Source organism: Lingula anatina, chromosome 10 (assembly GCF_051362555.1).
Source record: "Lingula anatina isolate TDL-2025a chromosome 10, LinAna3.0, whole genome shotgun sequence".
NCBI lineage: Eukaryota > Metazoa > Brachiopoda > Lingulata > Lingulida > Lingulidae > Lingula > Lingula anatina.
Window position 1 is genome coordinate 608810 of NC_141776.1, and position 20186 is coordinate 628995.

The 20186-nt window shown below is 36.9% G+C and overlaps 2 protein-coding genes and 2 non-coding genes across 5 annotated transcripts; 3 read left to right on the forward strand and 1 right to left on the reverse strand.

The window, feature by feature from the left end:
- Positions 1 to 6: 6 nt before the first annotated feature.
- LOC106154422 (eukaryotic translation initiation factor 4E type 2) lies at positions 7 to 5737 on the reverse strand. 2 transcript variants are annotated; one of them, XM_086996710.1, is made up of 7 exons: positions 5588 to 5737; positions 4178 to 4241; positions 3534 to 3671; positions 2830 to 2934; positions 2065 to 2217; positions 1329 to 1465; positions 7 to 873 (listed from the first exon to the last, which is right to left on the reverse strand). In XM_086996710.1, the coding sequence occupies exons 1-7, from the start codon at positions 5605 to 5607 to the stop codon at positions 831 to 833; spliced, it is 660 nt and encodes a 219-aa protein (XP_086852836.1). In that variant the 5' UTR covers positions 5608 to 5737; the 3' UTR covers positions 7 to 830. The 2 variants fall into 2 exon arrangements, with proteins under 2 accessions (XP_086852836.1, XP_086852835.1); XM_086996709.1 differs by lacking the exon at positions 5588 to 5737 and adding an exon at positions 5323 to 5504.
- Trnat-ugu (transfer RNA threonine (anticodon UGU)) lies at positions 4732 to 4805 on the forward strand. Its single transcript has one exon. It is a non-coding gene; the product is annotated as a tRNA-Thr (tRNA).
- Trnat-ugu (transfer RNA threonine (anticodon UGU)) lies at positions 4923 to 4996 on the forward strand. Its single transcript has one exon. It is a non-coding gene; the product is annotated as a tRNA-Thr (tRNA).
- Positions 5738 to 5876: 139 nt separating the features above from the next.
- On the forward strand, positions 5877 to 12869 carry LOC106175701 (mediator of RNA polymerase II transcription subunit 4). Its single transcript, XM_086996708.1, has 6 exons — positions 5877 to 5980; positions 7231 to 7355; positions 8543 to 8658; positions 10167 to 10311; positions 10781 to 10915; positions 11481 to 12869. The coding sequence occupies exons 1-6, from the start codon at positions 5916 to 5918 to the stop codon at positions 11669 to 11671; spliced, it is 777 nt and encodes a 258-aa protein (XP_086852834.1). The 5' UTR covers positions 5877 to 5915; the 3' UTR covers positions 11672 to 12869.
- The last annotated feature ends 7317 nt before the right edge of the window (positions 12870 to 20186 follow it).

Consider the following 20186-nt stretch of genomic DNA (forward strand, 5'->3'; position numbering starts at 1 on the left):
CAAAAATTAAAACTTAATAACATGTTGCTTTATTGATTCATTTCATAAGAACAAAAAAGTCTGTTGTCTGCAAAAGTCAGTAATGCTCTGACGACCAACACAATGACGCATCAACAGAGTCTGCTGCTTACAAAACAACCTGTTGTGTATCAAAATAGAGGCAAGTTCAGATCCTGATAGATGTCCAGTTTTCCCATTGGTCAATTGTATAAAGGTGACCTGAACCTTAGTAAAGTTTCCTTCATTTTGAATTCTGTTAAACACTCCAAAGATGTTCTTCCCTTTTATAACATTTCATGTCCACATTTGTTAGTACGTTGGTCAGGAGTGCCGGTGAAAACTTTAACACCACACTACCAGCATCTGTTAGCATCAAACCAAATTTAAAAAAGAATACAATGTATAACAGCCTGTTGAAAGTTCTGTCTATTAACCGGACTGTAGAAGCAGTAAAAAAGTTTCAACATTTTTATATCAGTACTATTATCTAGTTTACAAATAACCATATTATTAACAATGAAACATGTTTTTCTTTATCTTTCAATGCGATAATGTTCAGAAATCCCAGACTGACTATTGTGTTACATTGCAACATAGTCAAACTGCAGCATAAAATATCTGATTTTTGCCAGAATCAACACAATAAAAACAACCATCAGAGATGAACATATGGGCACAATGTTAACCATAAACTGAACCACTATGACGCCCGATGTTCCTTGGGAAGAATGTTAATACCTGCTTGGAAACCCTCTATATCTTCAGAGATCAAATGCACCTTGTTGATGTTGTTTTCATGTCCATCATTTGTCAATCCAAACTTTTTCTTTTCATCTCATAAAAACCGATGTATTTCGGAAACTGGAATTATCACTGAAATGAGGAAATTAAAAAAGTTTTAGGTAAAACCATGCTGAAGCTTCCACTGCATTCTTGGCCAATTGTAAAATTGTATACCTAGATGAAGTTACATGACTGTATACCTAGTAAGATGAAGAATAGAAATGTGTTAAAATGAGAGAGAAAGAGAGAAAGAAAGAGATGGGGTGGGCAGGAAAACTTCAAAAGAAATAAAGCAGACAAATGCTGAATAACTGCTAGGTTATTGCACATTTTATGTTGGGTAAAATAAATGCCTAAAGCTACTTTTACCCTGTTACTATAAAATACCCTTCATGTAACATATCAACTTTAAAAGCAACTTACATCAGAGAGAAAAGCTCCCATTAACTACTAAGGAAAAGAATGTTTCCTTCTTTTTTTATTAAAAAAATTTAATGTTTTTAATGGGATACTTGTTTTGTAAAACTGTTGATGAAAATACACACCTTAAACTCTCACTGTGTTTCTTATATTCCATTATTGTATTTGGCGGTAGATTTAGTATCCTTTTCAGCGTGTCCCTAATTCTGGATGTCGTCTGCTGATCATGTGCTGTTCTATTCCACAATGATAAAATATCCTCCTGTAAATAAACAAGTATGGCTTAAAAACAGAATCAATTTAATGGCTGGAGGGAATACTGCAAAATTACATTTTTACCTTTCTAAGGCTTAACAATATCAGGGGCGGATTTAGGCCGCCTTCTGGGTTTTCCGGAATATGGTCAGATTTTCAAGTTTACATTGACAGGTATCCAATTTTTCCTGTTGGAAAACGGTCAAAATTGGAGGATGAATCAACAAAGATAATTTGGAAGACTGTCAGCAAATAGCTCTGGATCTGCCCCTGAATATTAAGTGTATAAACAATACCACAAGCTGACAACTTTTTTATTTTCAAGATTAAACAACACATGGTGAATAAACAATGTCTGGTTGGTTGGCCTTGCTTGGGTTGGACTCCCTGTAACTCACTGACCAAATTACATATTCACATTTAGGACTCCCTGTACGCCAAATCCTGTAGAAACCCCCTGACCTAGTCCTAGTATATTACCTGATATCTTATTGAGATCGCAGCTCCACATATTTCCTCTCCCACCATAAACTGTTCACCTATCATAGCAAATACCAGGTTCTCCCAGCACCTGTAGAAACCCCTGACCTAGTCCTAGTATATTACCTGATATCTTATTGAGATAACAGCTCCACATATTTCCTCTCCCACCATAAACTGTTCTCCTATCATAGCAAATACAAGGTTCTCCCAGCACCTCGACGCTAACCCCTTCTTAAGACGAACAATCCACTTGCCGCCATTTTTATTTGCATCATCCTGAAAAGAAAATTTAAATTACATTATAACAAATGTTCCTTTTGAAACATAATATAATAAATCTTTATTTATAGTGTATATGATTTTCTGTTATATGCTTTTTCAATTCCAATTTTTGTCTTCGTTCCTCCCTTTTTCTTCTTTCCTATTCTGTGTTTCTTTCTTTTTCGTATCCTACAATGTTTTCCTTACCTATTTTTCTATACACCATCTTTAATATTCTGTCTGCACAGGGACTAGTATGTAGATATATTTCTGGAGGTCTCCACTCATTTTCCTTACCTCCCACAAGGGTCTGACTCCCTCCTTAAACAGATGATAGTCACTGTGTCCTTACCTCCCACATGGGTCTGACTCCCTCCTTAAACAGATGATAGTCACTGTGTCCTTACCTCCCACATGGGTCTGACTCCCTCCTTAAACAGATGGTAGTCACTGTGTCCTTACCTCCCACATGGGTCTGACTCCTTCTTTAAACAGATGGTAGTCACTGTGTCCTTACCTCCCACATTGGTCTGACTCCTTCTTTAAACAGATGGTAGTCACTGTGTCCTTACCTCCCACATTGGTCTGACTCCTTCTTTAAACAGATGGTAGTCACTGTGTCCTTACCTCCCACATTGGTCTGACTCCTTCTTTAAACAGATGATAGTCACTGTGTCCTGACAAGTCACCAGGTCTGGCAATGTGACTGTAGTTGGCAAAAAACTGTTCCACCTATAATGAAATTAAATTAAAATCTAACAAGATTGGTCCATCTACGAGGGGTTTCTCGCTAAATTGCTTATAGCATAAGTGGCTTAGATGTCTGGCACGCCCACTGAAGCTGTTAAATGATAATTAATTACATACTAGCAGCTTCAGTAGGTAGACATCTAAGCTGCTGAACTTGATTACAATTTAGCGAGAATCCCCTCAGAGGTAGATCGATTCAGTTAGTATGATAGGGTCTGGTTATGGTCCCTGAGACTGATATTCAGGTAGTGATACAAGCAAATCATGTGATGCACAGGCTCTAGGTACACGCTGCACTTGGGAGCTGTGCCAAGTATGGGAGCTCTCTGTTTCAGTGGTTCTCTTATATCAAAGACTGGGTATAAAACTGTCCTCTTCTCTAAACACAACACTTCAGATCCAAGAATGAAGTACCGTAATATTTCTTCAGTGACAGGTTAATATGGAAATAGTTTTTCCCTCCAAATTTTACCTCCAAAAGAAAAATTACTTAATTTTTATAACATGACACAGCTGATGAAATTCTTCTCTGACTTAAGACCCAATAATCAATACAAAAAGGCCTACTAGTATATACTCACAGATGCAAAAGTTCCTATATTTTTCAAATTCTGGTCATAGCTGGAAGAAGATGTCTGTTTTCCTGGTGTGCGTCGTGAGAACCAAAAACAATAGTTGAACTGGAGTGGATGTTCACCTTTTCCTGGTTTTACCACAGGCTGGAAGGAGACAGTCAGATATTAAATGAAAACATTTAATGAAGCCTAGGATATACTGAAAGAACTTACAACAACTACACTTTGCCTGGTATTCACCTTTTCATAGTGAAAACACAGGCTGGAAAATATTATATTTGTAACATTTTTTAAAATCAAGCAAAACATTTTAATATGCATATAAATGACAGTACTAGTATGTAAAATTAATATATAAAAATATATTTAAATGAAAAGGGCACATAAAGCTCTATACCAGAACAACTTCCAAAATATAAATATAAAATTATCAACATCAAGCAATGAAACTTCCGAGCACTAATTTGGTGTCAGTTGAGACATGGCTAAAATTTCTTAAAAAAAAAAAAAAAAAAAAAAAAAAAAAAAAAAAAAAAAAGAGACCAATACTAACTGACATCCTGCAAGACAGATAGACTCTAAATAAAGTTTAAATTGAACACTTATATATAACTATAATTTAATGGAGTAGATGTCCAAGTCAGAAATACCCTTGACTCTTTGTTTTTCTGTTCTCCATTTTCATCTTCTCCACTGTCTTCTTCATTTTTGAGCCTAAGGAGAAAATAAAATTAAAAATATGAGTGTAAGGCCTACCTTATAAAGCTTGTGCAAGACATGTAAGAGTAAATGTAACGTCTATGTATCCTAGCTAAATATACATGTATGCTTTGGAAATAGGGAAGTTTAATAGGGTGTTAAAGGGGAGGGTCTAGCAAGCCATTGTATACAGTACATACATATTGGAAAGGAGGGTGAGGGGGTGAGGAGAGTTGGCTTTGTGGATCAGGAGTCAGCTCCATGAAAAAGAAAACTGCATAACCTTGAAGACAAAATATGAATTCCTCCATTTCAGTTCAGGATAAGTGTACTGTAGTCCAAACACTTGAACTTTTAACTTTATACACTAATACCAGTAAATATTTTAAAACTATTGACCATTCGTAAACATAAGCCACTTCTTTCTATTTTTAGCACAGACATAACATACAACTTTTATAGCCCACTATTTGTAATTACTGTAGTGCCAGGGGCAGGTAGAACCGGCCGGGTAGCTCAGTAGGTAAGAGCACTCGCCCTGTAAGCGAGGGGTCCCGGGTTCGATTCCTGGCCTGGCTGGTGATTTTTCTGCACTCACCCCAAATCGCTACAATGGTGGCAGCGGTGTTGCGAGATAGGGCTCGCGTCTTTCGGCATTTGGGGGGGAGGAGTGTAGTGCCAGGGGCAGGTAGAACCGGCCGGGTAGCTCAGTAGGTAAGAGCACTCGCCCTGTAAGCGAGGGGTCCCGGGTTCGATTCCTGGCCTGGCTGGTGATTTTTCTGCACTCACCCCAAATCGCTACATTACTATTCAATAAAATCACACTCAAAGTTGACTAACATTTAACGTTTGTCTTTAAGTTTAGATCAGCTTTAGTGGCACAAACAGTCCGTATTTTACTTTTGAATACAAATACCATACAGCTGGGAAAGGGAGGTCTTTGAAAAATTTTTGACCCAAATATCTGAACAAAATCTTGGACTTAATCACTGGCATGACGTGGATCAAAATATCTACTGCATGAGCCACGTTCGAAGTTGAAGGAGTTTCTTTTTATAATCCGGTGCAATATAGACAGGGCAAGACAATATAGTACCTAGCTTTCAAAGTATTATTATCCATGTAGCACCCTATATAGGACCTATTTGTAAAGACAGCCTTTTTCTGATTCAAAAGTTACACGCTTTATCTTGGTGCACTCTAGTCTTGGTACATCGAATGAAATGTTTTGATCCTGGCGTCAAATGCCCGAGAAAATACGAGATCTACCAGGTGAAAAATACGCTCAACTCCCTCAAAAACCACTGCAATCCACGCCGATTGTGTATTCGTGAAAACACACAACCCCATTTTATACTTACGCATCAAATTTGTTGTTCATTTTGTACGATTTTGTGAAATATTTACAAAAAATATGTTGTCGATTTGGCACGGTCCTGCTTAGGCTTGGTATTGTCTCTCTCTAGGCTGACAGGAAGTAAGGGAACGTTTACACCGTGAAAGTGGTGCATTTAAATCTTGACACATCTACTGACATTACATCTATTATGTTTTATTTGTATCTTATTAGTATTATATTTATTCAGCCAGGCTAAATATCTCAACAAAGGATAAAAATACGTACAAAATGTAAGTAATATAATTTTTCATATTCGCCACATTGTCCCTTTACCACTAACAAAAACAAAGATGGCGGCGCCCGGTACGAAGCAAGTTTTGCTCTCGCTAATCGAAGATGTAGAAATAATCACAAAGTGAGCATTAAGTTTAATAATTGCTACAGTGCAAGTTGACTCTTAACACGGAATGATTGAACTAAACATGTTGTGCCTATGTTTTGTCGTATTCTTGCTTAATTTATTTTCATCGTTTATGTGACTTGGTCTTCTCACGTGCTCAAAATAATTGAACAAAGCCGGAGTGTGGGAGTTTGTTTTGGTGGGGGGTGGGCCCTGGGGGTACATGATGATACCCTGTTATAGTTATGGCACTTACAAACCAGGCCGAAGTGTTGCTCACTGCCATGGCATGCAGAATGTACTAAATTAAGATTTGTCACAGTAATTTACTAGTATGCAGATTACCTTAATATATTGGCTTTTCGCGACAACGGGTTCTCTGCTTTCGTTAATTTTCTGGTTTCTTGCCCTGTGATTGCCTTTGGGAATTTGGGGACTAAGGCTTCATTCACATGCAATGTCTATTTTCTAAATTCTATTTTCTATTCGCGGTATGTCTTATGATCGCGGTCTGTGCCCTGAATATCCCGCGGCGTAATTACTGGCAGTGCGAGCCAGTTACTATAAGTTACTTTAAGTATATACAAATACGCAATTATATATGCAGAAAATATAGTGTGTAATGCATGTTCTTTGTAGTATTAAAGGCTAGTAATGCTATTATATATTATTATAATAAAAAAGGTACTATTTTCAAAATATTTTCTTCAAAGTATGGGCAATCTAACTCTATGATGGCTTCGGCATAGCGGGCTGTCGACGCAGCGAACCTTTCGGCACAAAATAAAAACAATCGAGTAGAGAGCCTGTAAAATGTAACTTGTACACATTTTGTGATCAATTCAATTTTCAATTCAATTTATTTCTGTACTGGTACATAGATTGTCATGACCTTGTACAATATGATATATTAATGATGATACAATACAATTGGTGCATTACCATTTCTCTAATTGGTAATTATGTTGCCTAGCCGTTTGTGAATGAAAAAATAATCTTTATATAATGAACATATGTACTAGTAAATTTATTCATAAAATATTCTATCTAAGATAAACCTTGGTGTGATTATAAATTTACCATAAACATACTATAAAGATATGGATACAAGCATATGCCACATAAAAGGATATGTTCAAACTTAAAGGGAGGGAGAACTACAGTTACATAGCTGTTTACATGGCTGTTAAAAGGGGGCCGTAGCAATAGTCCGAAGGTTCAGTAGATCAATAAAGATTAAGATTATTATTATTTTTTATTTGCAGAGAACTGTTTGAGCTGATGTCAGCCAAGAAGACTGAGACTTCTACAGAGCCTGTAGCAGACACGGGGCAACTGATGGAGTTGCTGCTGAAGAAAGATGCAGAAATACAGGCTGCTTTGAAAACAGGTATGCACCCAGCCACTTCAGAGTATGACAAAAAGCTAAAAAATATTAAATTAATGAAAGCTCAGGTTCAGTAATGTGATTAGGTGAGCACAACTCTAATTCTGATTAATACTGTGAGCCTGGAAGATACCAGTCCCAGAAAATGAAAAATCAATTTTTCTTTCTTTCTCTCTTTCTTTTTTTTTTTTTTTTGGGGGGGGGGGGTGGAGGGATGTTTAGGGGTTTGGACCCTCACATTAATGTTTACTGAAAGAAGTGATTAAAATGTTTGTTTCCTATTTTGCTGAATGCTGAATTATCTTTATGGGTAATTTGCCATCTGCAGTTGTTTGCTTTGAAGTTCCCTGATTATGTAACATCCTCTGCTATCTCGGCTTAACTTGTGAACTGTGGGTTGTTTATAACAGCTGTTTGTGGGAGTTCTTCCTCTGTGAATTTTGACATGTGGTCACAGGTTTATCACAGCAGGTCACATGATATGTCTTGTCCAATAGTATTCATGATAACAGGTCACATAGTCTGTCTTGGCCAATAGTATTCATCATAGCATACCTCATTTCTGGTCTCAATAGTTTGGATTATAAGATCTCAGGCTACTGGCATTGAAGGCAGTAGGCAGTAGTCTTGTTGGAGGTATGGGGAATTGCAGACAGTGGGGAAACTAGAATGTTCTTTTCTCACACAGTCTTGTCTGAAGAACAGAGTTTATATAAATAATTTAGATGAGCAGGATTCAGGTAAAGATTTTGTTAATGAAAAATTTTATGTTAACTCATTTAATCTAAGAATTTAGAAATGTTTACAGAGAGATGGAAAGGAGAGAGTGATGGAGGTCAAATTACCTTGTATAGACAGACAAAACAATGTCATAGTTGCACTTTCTCAAACTTGATATATGTTAGAATTATTTTGGACTTTTTTCTGTCATTATTTGTCTTTTATACCTAGAAAAAGCAAATGAAGGATTAGAAAGTGAGCTCTTTATTTGTGTGGGGGATTTTAAGTAACAATTTTGCTACATTTGAAAAAAGAAAAAGAAAAAGAAAATGATTTTGGTGTATTTGATGATGGCCATGTCACTGACATATGTATACCACAAAAGAAATAAAAAAGGATTTTTTTACAAGAGAATTTTAAAAGATTATCAACACATTTTCTGTCACGTTGTTCTTTATTTATTTTTTTAGCAACAGAGCAAGGTGAAGTCCAGAAGAAGATTGAAGCCTTGCAGGTAGAAGTTGACAGAAGAGATGCTGATATACTTCAGTTGCAGAAGAATCTGAAGGAAGCAGAAACTATTTTGGTTAGAAATTATTCTGTGTGTTAAGTATAGTACGGTAATGACTCAGATCTTTTCAATGGGCAAAAATGATCAAACTTTCAGATACATCATTTTAAACCCATAAAATTTATATTTTTGTATAGCAGTTGTGGTGCTTTTAATGCATAATATAGAACTATAAGGTAGTCTGCTTTTCAATTTTGTTGTCAACACTGAATAGGGTTGCTCTTATTTTAGGAAATTAAGACTTTAAAATAAATCTGAAAAATTCACAATTTTCCCCCATTGAAAAGATACAGTCATTACTGTATACTAGTATATATTTGCATGGACCACAGTATTGAAAAAAATTGTACTTTATATTTTTAATGTTTCATACAAGGTGTGGTATTAATTCATTCAGTTGAAGTCTGCTTGAGAAAATTGACATATGGGAAGCTAAGATGTATAAGCAGATTTAGGTAACATTTCACACCCATTAGTTCAAATTCATGCTCTTGGTTTCAAGCTAGTAATCCGTGAGAGCTTGATCGTATGGAGGTCTTGGGAGTGCCCACCACTAGGGGGCAGCCTGGTGTTTGAATTAACCAATCAGTTTATGATTTATTTGATTGACAATTTTATTGATACAGTTAAGCATAAAAACCCATGAACTTGAATATGAAAGGGAGACTGGAAAGACTAGAAGGAAAGAGGTCATGATTGAAGCTTAGAGTTGACCATGCTTGTACCATGTAACTTTTAGTTTAGCAAAATGTATTCTGTTGAAGTTATAACATGGAGTCGTTTCATTCTTTTTGTGTGCAGAGTTTAAGGCATAGAAACAGGGAATCTCTGTAACAGCTTTGCATTATCCAAATATATGATCCCATTTTGCCCAACTCCTGGGGGTTAAATTATAAAGGATTATTTGATGTGGTGTGGGGGTCGGGTTATAATAAAAAAAGACCCTTTTAATGGGTGAAAGTTTTTAGGATCATTATGCCTGATTTAATGATTTTTAGTCTTTATCTTGTTCATTTTGAGAAATTGCAAGCAACATTTTAAAAGGATTTTCAGTTTTTACAACTGTTTACCACTTGTCCCATGTGTTTGCATTTGGAATTAATGTATAATTATTTAGGGCATTTATTGTTTCAAGAAAAATATATATACTGAACCTTCACACTGCATTGTAACTTAACTAGAAATTTAAAAAATCTTAAATTTAATAAGTCTTATGTCAGTTTAACCTCCAAACTACTAGTGCATTTTTCGTTACTTTTTATCACTGTGACTGCACTTACTTCTTTTAAAAACCTTACACAAGCAAACTTTCAAGATATTACTTTTACAGAATACTAGATTGAAATTTCTACATATTAAGCAATGCAAATCTGCATCTCTGCAGTGAGAGCCACATATTTCTGCCACTCATTTTATTATCTTTTTAAAAACACTGCCATTCTTGCTTGAAGCAAATGCCCTGGTGCAGCCAATGATATGGGCCTGTGAGATCAGACATAATTCATCGTTTCTCTCATTTCTAGGCAACAGCCATATATCAAGCCAAACAGAAACTGACCTCCATCAAGCAGGCTAATCAGAAGTCCATTCCGTCTGAAGAGCTCATAAAGTATGCACATAAAATTAGCTCTAGTCATGCTGTAGCAGCTCCTAATACTTGGCAACCAGGTAATGCTGTTATCATATACTATTTATTTTGTCACTGACCCAACTCTGTACAATCTGATATCAACTAACCTCAGGTGTTACTAAATATAATGAATAATACTGGACTGTGGGAATCCTTTTTGAGAGCTTCATTATGCAGTGAGTGGCCACATTCATTATCCACATCATTCTTACCATGCTTTTCATGAAATTAGACTTTCCATTTTGAAATAAACTGCTTTTCACAATGTTTGATCAATGTTTATCAGATATAGCTTTCAGTGCTGATATATTTTTACAAATGATTTAATAATGAATTTTACTCAGAATTAGTCACTGGAGGGCATCTTTTGAGTGTTGACCAAACATTGTTAATGAACCCCAATTCAATTCAAATAGTTATCACTTCTTTCCTACTCAAATAATTATAAATCCTGAAAATCAAAGGAGTGGAAAAGATGAGTAATGACAAGTTTGTTTTATCACTCAGGTGATCCCAGACGGCCATATCCCACAGAGTTAGACATGAGGATGGGATTCCTGGGGCGGCTGAACAACCCTAACTTCCAGTCCCAGCCTGGGTTAGGAGCCGATCCTCAACTCTCAAGGCAGCCAGGACAGTTAGGTAGGGTTGCTAGGAAAAATTGCACTACCCACCCCTGCTCTAAATCTCTCTCCTTTGCTCCATCTCTCTCTCTCTCACACACACACACATAATACAGACCAAAATCTCTGCCTCTCTTTTTCTCTCACACAAAATAATCTTCTTCACCCCCTCTCTCTCTCTCTCACACACAATGTTAGCCAAAATCTTTCTCTCTCCCTCTCCCTTTGTCTCTCTCTCACATAATAAAAACTAATATCCTTCTTCATTTCTTCCTCTCTCTCTCACACATTACAGAAAAAATCTCTCTTCCTCCCCCGTCTCTCTCTCTCTCTCTCATATATTATATTACCAAAGTTAATCAGAGTAGATTCTAAGTGATGTTGTTAATCTCAATCCATGGTTATTTTACACACATCACTTCTTTATAATTTCAGACCACACTCCTTCTCATGCAGTATACAATATAGATATCTTTCTCACATAATAAATTATATTAGCAAAGTTAAATCAAAGTTAATACAAAGTAATGTTTATAATCTCAGTCCATGATTATTTTACATGTAACATTTTTTGATAATTTCAGACCACACTCCTTCCCATGCAGCATCGATGCCATGGCAACCACCACCAGAGCTGTCATCCAGCATTTCCATGGCAACGACCAATCAGGCAGCAATGTCAGAGGTCAAAGGGCTGAACAAAGAGAATGAAGATGTTGAAGTGATGTCCACAGATTCTTCAAGCAGTTCTTCCAGTGATGAGTCAAGACCGTAAAAGTAAAGTCAGTAATGATATAAAATTATCATCAGGTTAAGATGAGGGTCCATCAACCTTCTTGCTTGTTTTGACCATTTGTGAATGGATAGAAGCAGTTAATACTGTCAAATGCATGTCAGATTGTGAAGTCCTGAACAGTTAAGTGATAGGATAATGCCGTTTCTATATAAATATATTATTACGTATGTTTATGGAAACATGATGAGATTATACAGGTTTGTAGACAGCAATTTCAGGAATGGGGTTGTTTTTTTTTCTGAAAAAGTGGACTGCTTTACCGTGTTAGCTGTCCTACACAGAGAATAGTTGTAAACCTTATTTTGATTAAAAGGGAAACTTAATCAGTCAAAAGGGCAATTCTTAAAAAAACCTCCCTCTCTGTCTGTCTGCAGGCCTGTGATATGTCGACTGTAAAAAAAAGCATAATAATTCAACCAACTAAGGGCCATATACTGCCTGCTTGCAGAAGGCAGACAGAAATTAGGCATATCTTTCAAGAGACATCAAAAGATCTTTAGAGGACCGTATTATGCTTGTTGAACCTCAAACAAAGATTTCCTGTAGTAAAAAGCTGGCTTGACCCAGCACCTGCCTTATTTTAAGGAGTTGATTTCATAGTTGGTTATGGTTGACTTAACACAGTAGTATGAACTCTATTTAGGTGTTGCAGTTTGGAAATTGAATTTGTTGAAAAACTTATTCCAGTTCATATTTGTTGAAATAATAACCTTGGTCAAATGTAGGACTGAAAGCTGTATGGTAAAGCTGTGTTGCAGAATCCAGTCAGAATAATTAATGATCACGAAAAAGAAATTCTAACCAATTCTTGAAATAATTGTTAGTAATGGGACATTTCTTTCCTTTGAATAATGTCATTTTGTTTTTGTTTTGTTGCCCTTATGGTTCTCCTCCAATATGAGGGATGTCTTTTTCTTTGCGAGTAGTGATATTCAATAACTCAAGAAATTTTCTTAGCGAGGGGCGTCTTTATTCTGGAAACCAGCTGTTCAGTGAGATCTAAGTCTGCTTGCTTTCAGGAGTGAATATCTTTCTATAGGGAATCACCTTTAGTATCATGTATATAAGAAGTGTTCTAAGGGTTACTTATAAGGAGAAAGATTCTATAATTTCGTGTTAACAACTCCATGGCACTGCATACCCATGAAAGAAACCACATATAAATCCATAAATCACACATACTTTTAGTATAGCTACTTATAAGTATCAGGAATCAACTGCTCACTATCAGAGGCAAAACGCAACACCAGTGCTTGGTCAGACCTGCTGCTGCTGCTGCTTGCTGGGGGGCTGGTGGTGCTGGTGGTGCTGGTGGTGGTATTTGTACTTCAGGTATTTTCAGGCTTTCCTGGTTTTCCCTGTTGGTTGCTCTGGGAGATACTCTCTTGCTCATGGTAGATTATTTTGCCCTTGTGGTTACTCTACCAGTATCAGGAATCAACTGCTCACTATCAGAGACAAGACAAAACTCCAGAGCTTGGTCAGGATCTACAGGTTTATTAAATCACCAAATCTCGACTCCCTTCTAGTAGCCTTTGAGGGTGTATTTATACCTCTCAGCCACTTCTAATATTACATGAATAGGTCAGTCCTTATAAAGTTCTATCCGAGTTCTATTATTGCTCCTAAGGGCTGCCTAAGACGGAAACAGTGCAAGTTTACACCTTGTTGTATGCAATATTACATCTGTTGCTACACATTATTTTCTATCTTGCATTATGCAACATTACATCTGTTGCCACACACCATTTTCTATCATGAAATAAGTATCAACCAAGTTTGTATGTGTGTGCGGGGATCTATTTCTGATATTGGTCTCTTAATCCCAGTGATAATCCAAGAAGGACAAGTTCACTTTTTCCAAGAAGTTATTTTTTCCTTTAATCAAATGATCGGAAAGTACACTGGTGAACAACTGCCTAAAAATGCCTTGAAAGTGACCACTTGAAACTCACAGCTTGAAAATGACTGTAGCCAGCATAAAACAACAAATACCACTGTTGCACTTGGAGAGTTTATTATCAGGCACACAATCCGATGCAATTTAACAATGAGTATACAAACTGTCTTGCAGTGAGTTACACAATCTCGAACTTTTTCAGGCCAGAAGGGCCTGGAAGGGCTTTTATATTGTGCTAAACATCAATAAAAGTGCACTTGATCATTCAAAAGTGCACTTGATGATCTGAAAGGTAAAGCCATGAAGGCGGTTTTGCAGTTAAGCAGGCTTTACAGTCCACCACCAACAATATGACCCAGACACATTTAAAACTCTCCGATGCCCTTTTATAAAACCCATACTGATGTACAGATGCGAAATCTGGGGACCATCAATCAAATATAACAGCCAAAAAAACCTTAAATACATGAATATTTTGCCATTCGAAGTAGTATGAAATAACTATTGCAAATACATTTTAGCATAAGACGCAATGCCAGTAATATAGCAGCTAAAGCAGAACTAGGCAGATTCCCAATTACACATGACATAAGTGGTCATGCTACATCCTATTGGCAAAGATTTTCTGAAATGCCAAAGCAGCGCATGGCAAAAACAATGTATGCATACGAAACAAAACATGACACACAGGTAAAAAATTGGTCAAGCAAAATTCAATACATTACTTGAAATCTAATCAAAACATCAACTAATACTCCCTCGAAAGCAGAAGTAAAACATGCACTGGAAAGTCACTATACCTTTTTGTTTCTCAAAGAAACAGAGCGAGCATATAGCATACTACATACATATTGATTATTTAAAACAAATTATGAAAGGAAAGCATACACAACAGCACCTATACCAAAACATGAAATGCAAAATTTGGTAAAATTTAGGACAGGGGCACACAAATTAGCAATCCAAAGAGGCAAATACCGAAAACTAAAATCAATACCCCCTGAACAAAGTATCTGCAAAATATGCTCAGCTGAAGTCGAAAATAAAATACACTTCTATTAAAATGCCCCTCACACCAAACACAGGGAGATCCTAAAACCAGATCCTACACAAACTCCAGAGGACCAGTTCAAATGTCTAATGCAGTCAAATGATTTTGATCGATAAATGACTGAATATTTTTCAATGTATAGAGATCCTATATTTAAATTATGCTTACATACAGTTTAATAGAAAGATGAGTATAAGGGTACCTTTCCTTCTAACCCAAGTTGAATTTGGCAACTTTTCTTAAAACCGATTTGCTCTTCTGGGGTTTATTCCTTATGTCTTATTACATTTGCCATGTAAGACTAGATATCATCTGTCAGATCTGCCAGTGCTATTGGTGATCCATAAATATTAAGTGGAGGGCTTTCAGCGTCAATACAGAGTCTTTTCCTTACTCCCTCGCCTCTCCTCATGTCTGAATATTTTTGTTTCACTTTCTTGGCACTTCTTGAGCTAGGTGTAGTGCCAATAGTGCTTGCTGATGGTGACGGGTCCAGGTCCCATGGTGATGGCATGCCACTTGTTGAAGATTTTGGAGTCGATGTTTGGGGTTGTAGCCTTGGTTGAGGGGTAAGCGGGTTTTATTGGATCACGGATGAGAGGTACAGCTGAGTACGCCTTCTGAATTAAACTTCCGTTTCCTATTGATCAGTTCCGCTCAGATAGTATAGGTACTTCTTGTGCGACAATAGTGCTTCCAAAGGAACAATCTAACGAATAAGTGTCTAAGTGCCTAAGTGAATAAGTTTCTAAGTGTCTAAGTGTTTAAGTGTTCAGCCCAAAGTGTGGGCCTCGCTTTTATCTTCTTAGAATGCAGATCAATTTTCCATTTAACATGTCACATTTTGTTACCTATACCATGGTCACAATTTTCCTTTAAAGGGTGGCACACTGTATTATCCAAGCAGATCATTTCTATTTATTCTCTGATCTCCCCTATGTTTTGATTCTTTAAGCATACTTTCCTCTTTCTATATTCTAAATTCAGATCTAATTAAGTAACAATCACCATATGAAACTGGAACGGAATTTCTTTGGTTTCCTTCAATGGTCACTAATTTCATTCCATAGATACATTAGTCTGTATCTTGTTTGAACTATTTTTATACCACCTAAATCAGTATGACTGAAGATATCACACTCATGCTTGGATTATATATTACTTTTCTTTAAAACTAATTCTTTAAATCATAACGCATAAATAAAACCATTATGACAGTGTCACAAGCACCTCTAACACGACCAGGAACAACAAGACAGCTCTCAGCGTGGCAGGCCTTTATTCAATTGACGCTCCTCTAGTGCGGCCGGTTACAGACTCCCCAAGCTGCACTTGAAGAGAGCTTATATACCCATAATATACTGCTCATGTTACCAGGAAGCCCCTTATAAAGTTCTACAAATTCACCAGCATCAGAGGCTGCCTAACTTAGTAAGATAGGAAATGGTACTTGATAACAAATTATATTATGTTGCAAGTTGCATATGATGATCTTCCTTGACCATTGGGTTAGGGGTCTGCCTAAGACAGAGACAGGTGTACAACATAAAGATAAGGAGTGATCTTGTATTACACATCATAGTATTACACATCATAGGTCATGTATTTCATAGTATTACATATCATAGGTCATGTATTTTATATTGAATCATGAAAACAGTACCAATGTGTACAAGTTGTTCTTATTCTTTCCACTGGGACCTTTTTAAAGTTGGCAGAGAAAACCTGGGATTGGCCATGTAGTACTTCTTTAAGGAATGAGATGTTAAGCTTTTTCTTGGGCTGGTCATGCCTTCCCTTGTAAAAGGAAGTCACCTCCTCCTGGTGATCTTTCCAGAAGATATAATGGAGCGGTTTGGTATGGCGTTGGGGGTTATTCAAGAACGGCTCCAACCAACTCCTTCTGTCATAGAAGATTTATTTACAGAATAGGGTTTATATATTTTAAGTATGTACACACTAGAACTATGAAAACAAAACTAAAAACTACGTAAGCTGTTTAATATGAAAGCATAAACATCGTAACTTAAAAGCACAAGATTTAAGACTGAATGTCCATTTATATCTCTATCTTCACTGTGGTCCTGGTTGGGGTTACACTGTCTGGATTCTAAACACCTTACATTCTATCTGCTAATCTAAGTTTAATATATTTTACGAGTCTATACACTAAATATACGATAGTGAAGCTCGCTAAACTAGCCACTGCAGATGCCAAGCCAGCTGTAAGAAAGAAAGTGCATTTTAAAATGAGCTGCAGGGGTTAAATGATATGTTCAATTATCTAAAGATGCCACTGAATCATATATTCTTTCACGAGTTCTATGGGCGCCAAATAGCTACTATTACTAAAATAACTCGCACTATTTTCCGAATTCGGTTCTACGTGTAATTGTAAGCATTCAAACATTTTCACTAAGTAAAATATTATGAAAACTACCAAGATGAATATTAAAAAACTAAAGCTAATGGAAACGTATTCCACTGCCTTCCAGTCGTATGTACAGACAATTCCATTATTATTATCATCATCTGACGTCGCCATCATGTGGGTTTGCGTTGGTGTTCCAGTGCGGTAGTCAGGTCTGTTGTCAAGGGCATTGTAGTCGTCACTCGGTTGTTGCATAACACCTCCAAGTCTGTATTTTGCTTTGGTGGGCAGGGTCCATTTAGAATAATTAACATTTCCCCGTCAGGAAAAACGTTATCAAAGATGATGTCGTCCATATCACTGCCTACATCTAATACAATAATTCTGGCACCTAAATTAAAAAAAAAAATGTGCATCAGGTCCCTTTTACGTGCCAATTCCTCTTCTTCTTGCATATTGAGAAAATAAGACAGTACGTTTATTACTAAGTACATAACAGTTTTGCTTACCATAATATGTCCGACCGAGATAACTGATCACTTATATCCAAAACCACAATCAAGTTATAAAACTTCTGAATTAAACTTTCGTTCCCTGTGGATCGGTTCTGCTCAGATAGTACAGGTACTTCAAAGGAACAATCTAACGAATAAGTGTCTAAGAGCCTAAGTGAATAACTGTCCAAGTGTTTAAGTGTCCAAGTTCTGTCATACCAGTGTGTCTAGGGTAAATATCCCATTGACATGAACTTCCTGATGCAATGTCTCAACCATTTAAATCGTTCTTTTCAAAATCTTTTAAATCTTTCACATGGACTGGCATGTCTAAACCTGTAAATTTCCAATCTTTGTTGCTTCTGTGCATCGAATGATGCTGTCTCTTATAAAGAAATTCATGATAAAATACCATGTACCCACGTTCAGTTGCCGCTTAGAACTGAACACAAAAAGTTTCCTGGCAGCATTTGCATCTTCGACCCCAACTTCTGTCATGTCCTTCTCTTTCCCAAACTTGTCCTTAGTTCTTTGTTTCTGCTGTTGCTATCACCTTTACTGTGAGCTTAGAAGCCAGGGGATGTTGGGTTGTTGAAGCAGACAAAACTTCTAAAGTGGTACTCATGATATAGCAGTGAGATCCTGGGTCTGAGTGAAGTATAGATATATACACACCATCCCCTCTGTAGGTTGTTCTCACATACTGGAAAAATTCACCAATTCCCTGGAAGCGTCGTATGTAGCAGTGTGTCCTGCTGGCATTGCAGTGCATTTGGAAGTTCTGGCGAACAAACGCCAAGGGTATGTATCTTATCGATATAAATAGCGGAATGTGCTGCCTTACCCTTGGGTTGTCTACACCAACCTCCGTTCCTAAACACACCATCATAGAGACTTGCAAAAGTGGAAAAAATACCCAGCTATTTCTGCCATTACAAGCTCCGTCTCCAGGGTGGTATTGAGACGCACCTCAAAGTCACAGATGGCTCTGGTGGGCCTCCATCATTGCCTGGTAACCTCTCTGAATTTTTTATACATTTAGAATGAGTGTTTCACCTAAACAGTATCCATAAACAATAATAACATTTCTGAACTTACTTTCAACATGGTTGCTAGTCCTCGTATCCATGTTCCTCTCATACACATTCCAGGTGACGGTAGGAAAAGTCCCTTCAATGTACGTGTTGTTCACGTACTGGCAAAATTCCCCCATTGCCGGGAAGCGCCGCATGTAGCAGTGTGTCCTGCTGGCATTGCAGTGCATTTGGAAGTTCTGGCGAACAATAATAACATTTCTGAGCTTACTTTCAACATGGTTGCTAGTCCTCGTATCCATGTTCCTCTTGTACACATTCCAGGTGACTTTAGGAAAAGTCCCTTCAATGTACGTGTTGTTTAGGTACTGGCAAAATTCACCCATTGCCGGGAAGCGCCGCATGTAGCAGTGTGTCCTGCTGGCATTGCAGTACACTCTAAATCTGGCTGGGTTATTTTCAACCCAAATTTAGTCGTTTTCTAACCCAGCGCTGGGTCAACATAGCACCAACCTCATTTGGGTTATCATAACCCAAGATTTTGGGTTAGTTTTTCAACCCAGTGGTTTGGGTTAATTTATAACCCATCTCATGGGTTAATCTCTACCCAAATTTGGGTGATCTTGACTAAATGCTGGGTTAATAATAAATTACCTGGCCAATAATAATTTGGCTGACTAAATCCAAATACATAATACCATCCTCACCGCCATAAGATACAAGAACAACCATAAATTCATAGGGTAAGTGGATGAATTCGATTTATTACAAAAATTATGCAAATTTATCATACATCATGATATTTGCAGGCAAAACAAAATCGCATCATAACAAAATACATGTACACTGTACATTCTATTATATTATATTATAGGTATTCAAATTACCTTGAAGTGAATAAGGAGCTAGACATGGGAATTTGTCCACGTCCTGCAAGTCAAAAATGGGAGAACCTTCCCATCATCAAATCCAACTGTTAACAAAAATATATTACTTTGCTATTTAGATTAAAATACAAAATGATGGGTTATAATATGAAATGAATAACTTTCTCAAAAATGATTAACAAATATCTCTGCATGTAAACATTATAAACATGGATACATAATACAGTATTATAATACAATATACCTGTAATCTACCTGTAATACAGCAGTGAGCCCACCAACAATATTACTTTCAAACAAAGAGTGTCCATGATTAATGGAAAATGTAAAACATGAAATAGGAAAATGATATATTTGTCATTATTGATAAGACAGCGTTGAAAAATATTAAGTCAACTGTGTTTAATCATCAGGCAGAAAGAAGTTGCGGAGGGATTTGATCAGAGGAGAGCTCTTTTCATCACCCATTTCATAAACTACGGTTTGCAGAAATTCCCAGACCGTATAGCACTCTCGTGGGTAATTAACATCAAGGATGTAAAAAGATTTGAAACATAGATCAACAGCCTTGAGTAATGTTGGACATTTGATGGCATTTTGTTCAAAGGCAACAAAAGCCTCGGTGGGGTTCTTGGCACTGCATCCAATAGTGATAATCGTACACATTCCAGGTGACTTTAGGAAAAGTCCCTTCAATGTACGTGTTGTTCACGTACTGGCAAAATTCACCCATTGCCGGGAAGCGCCGCATGTAGCA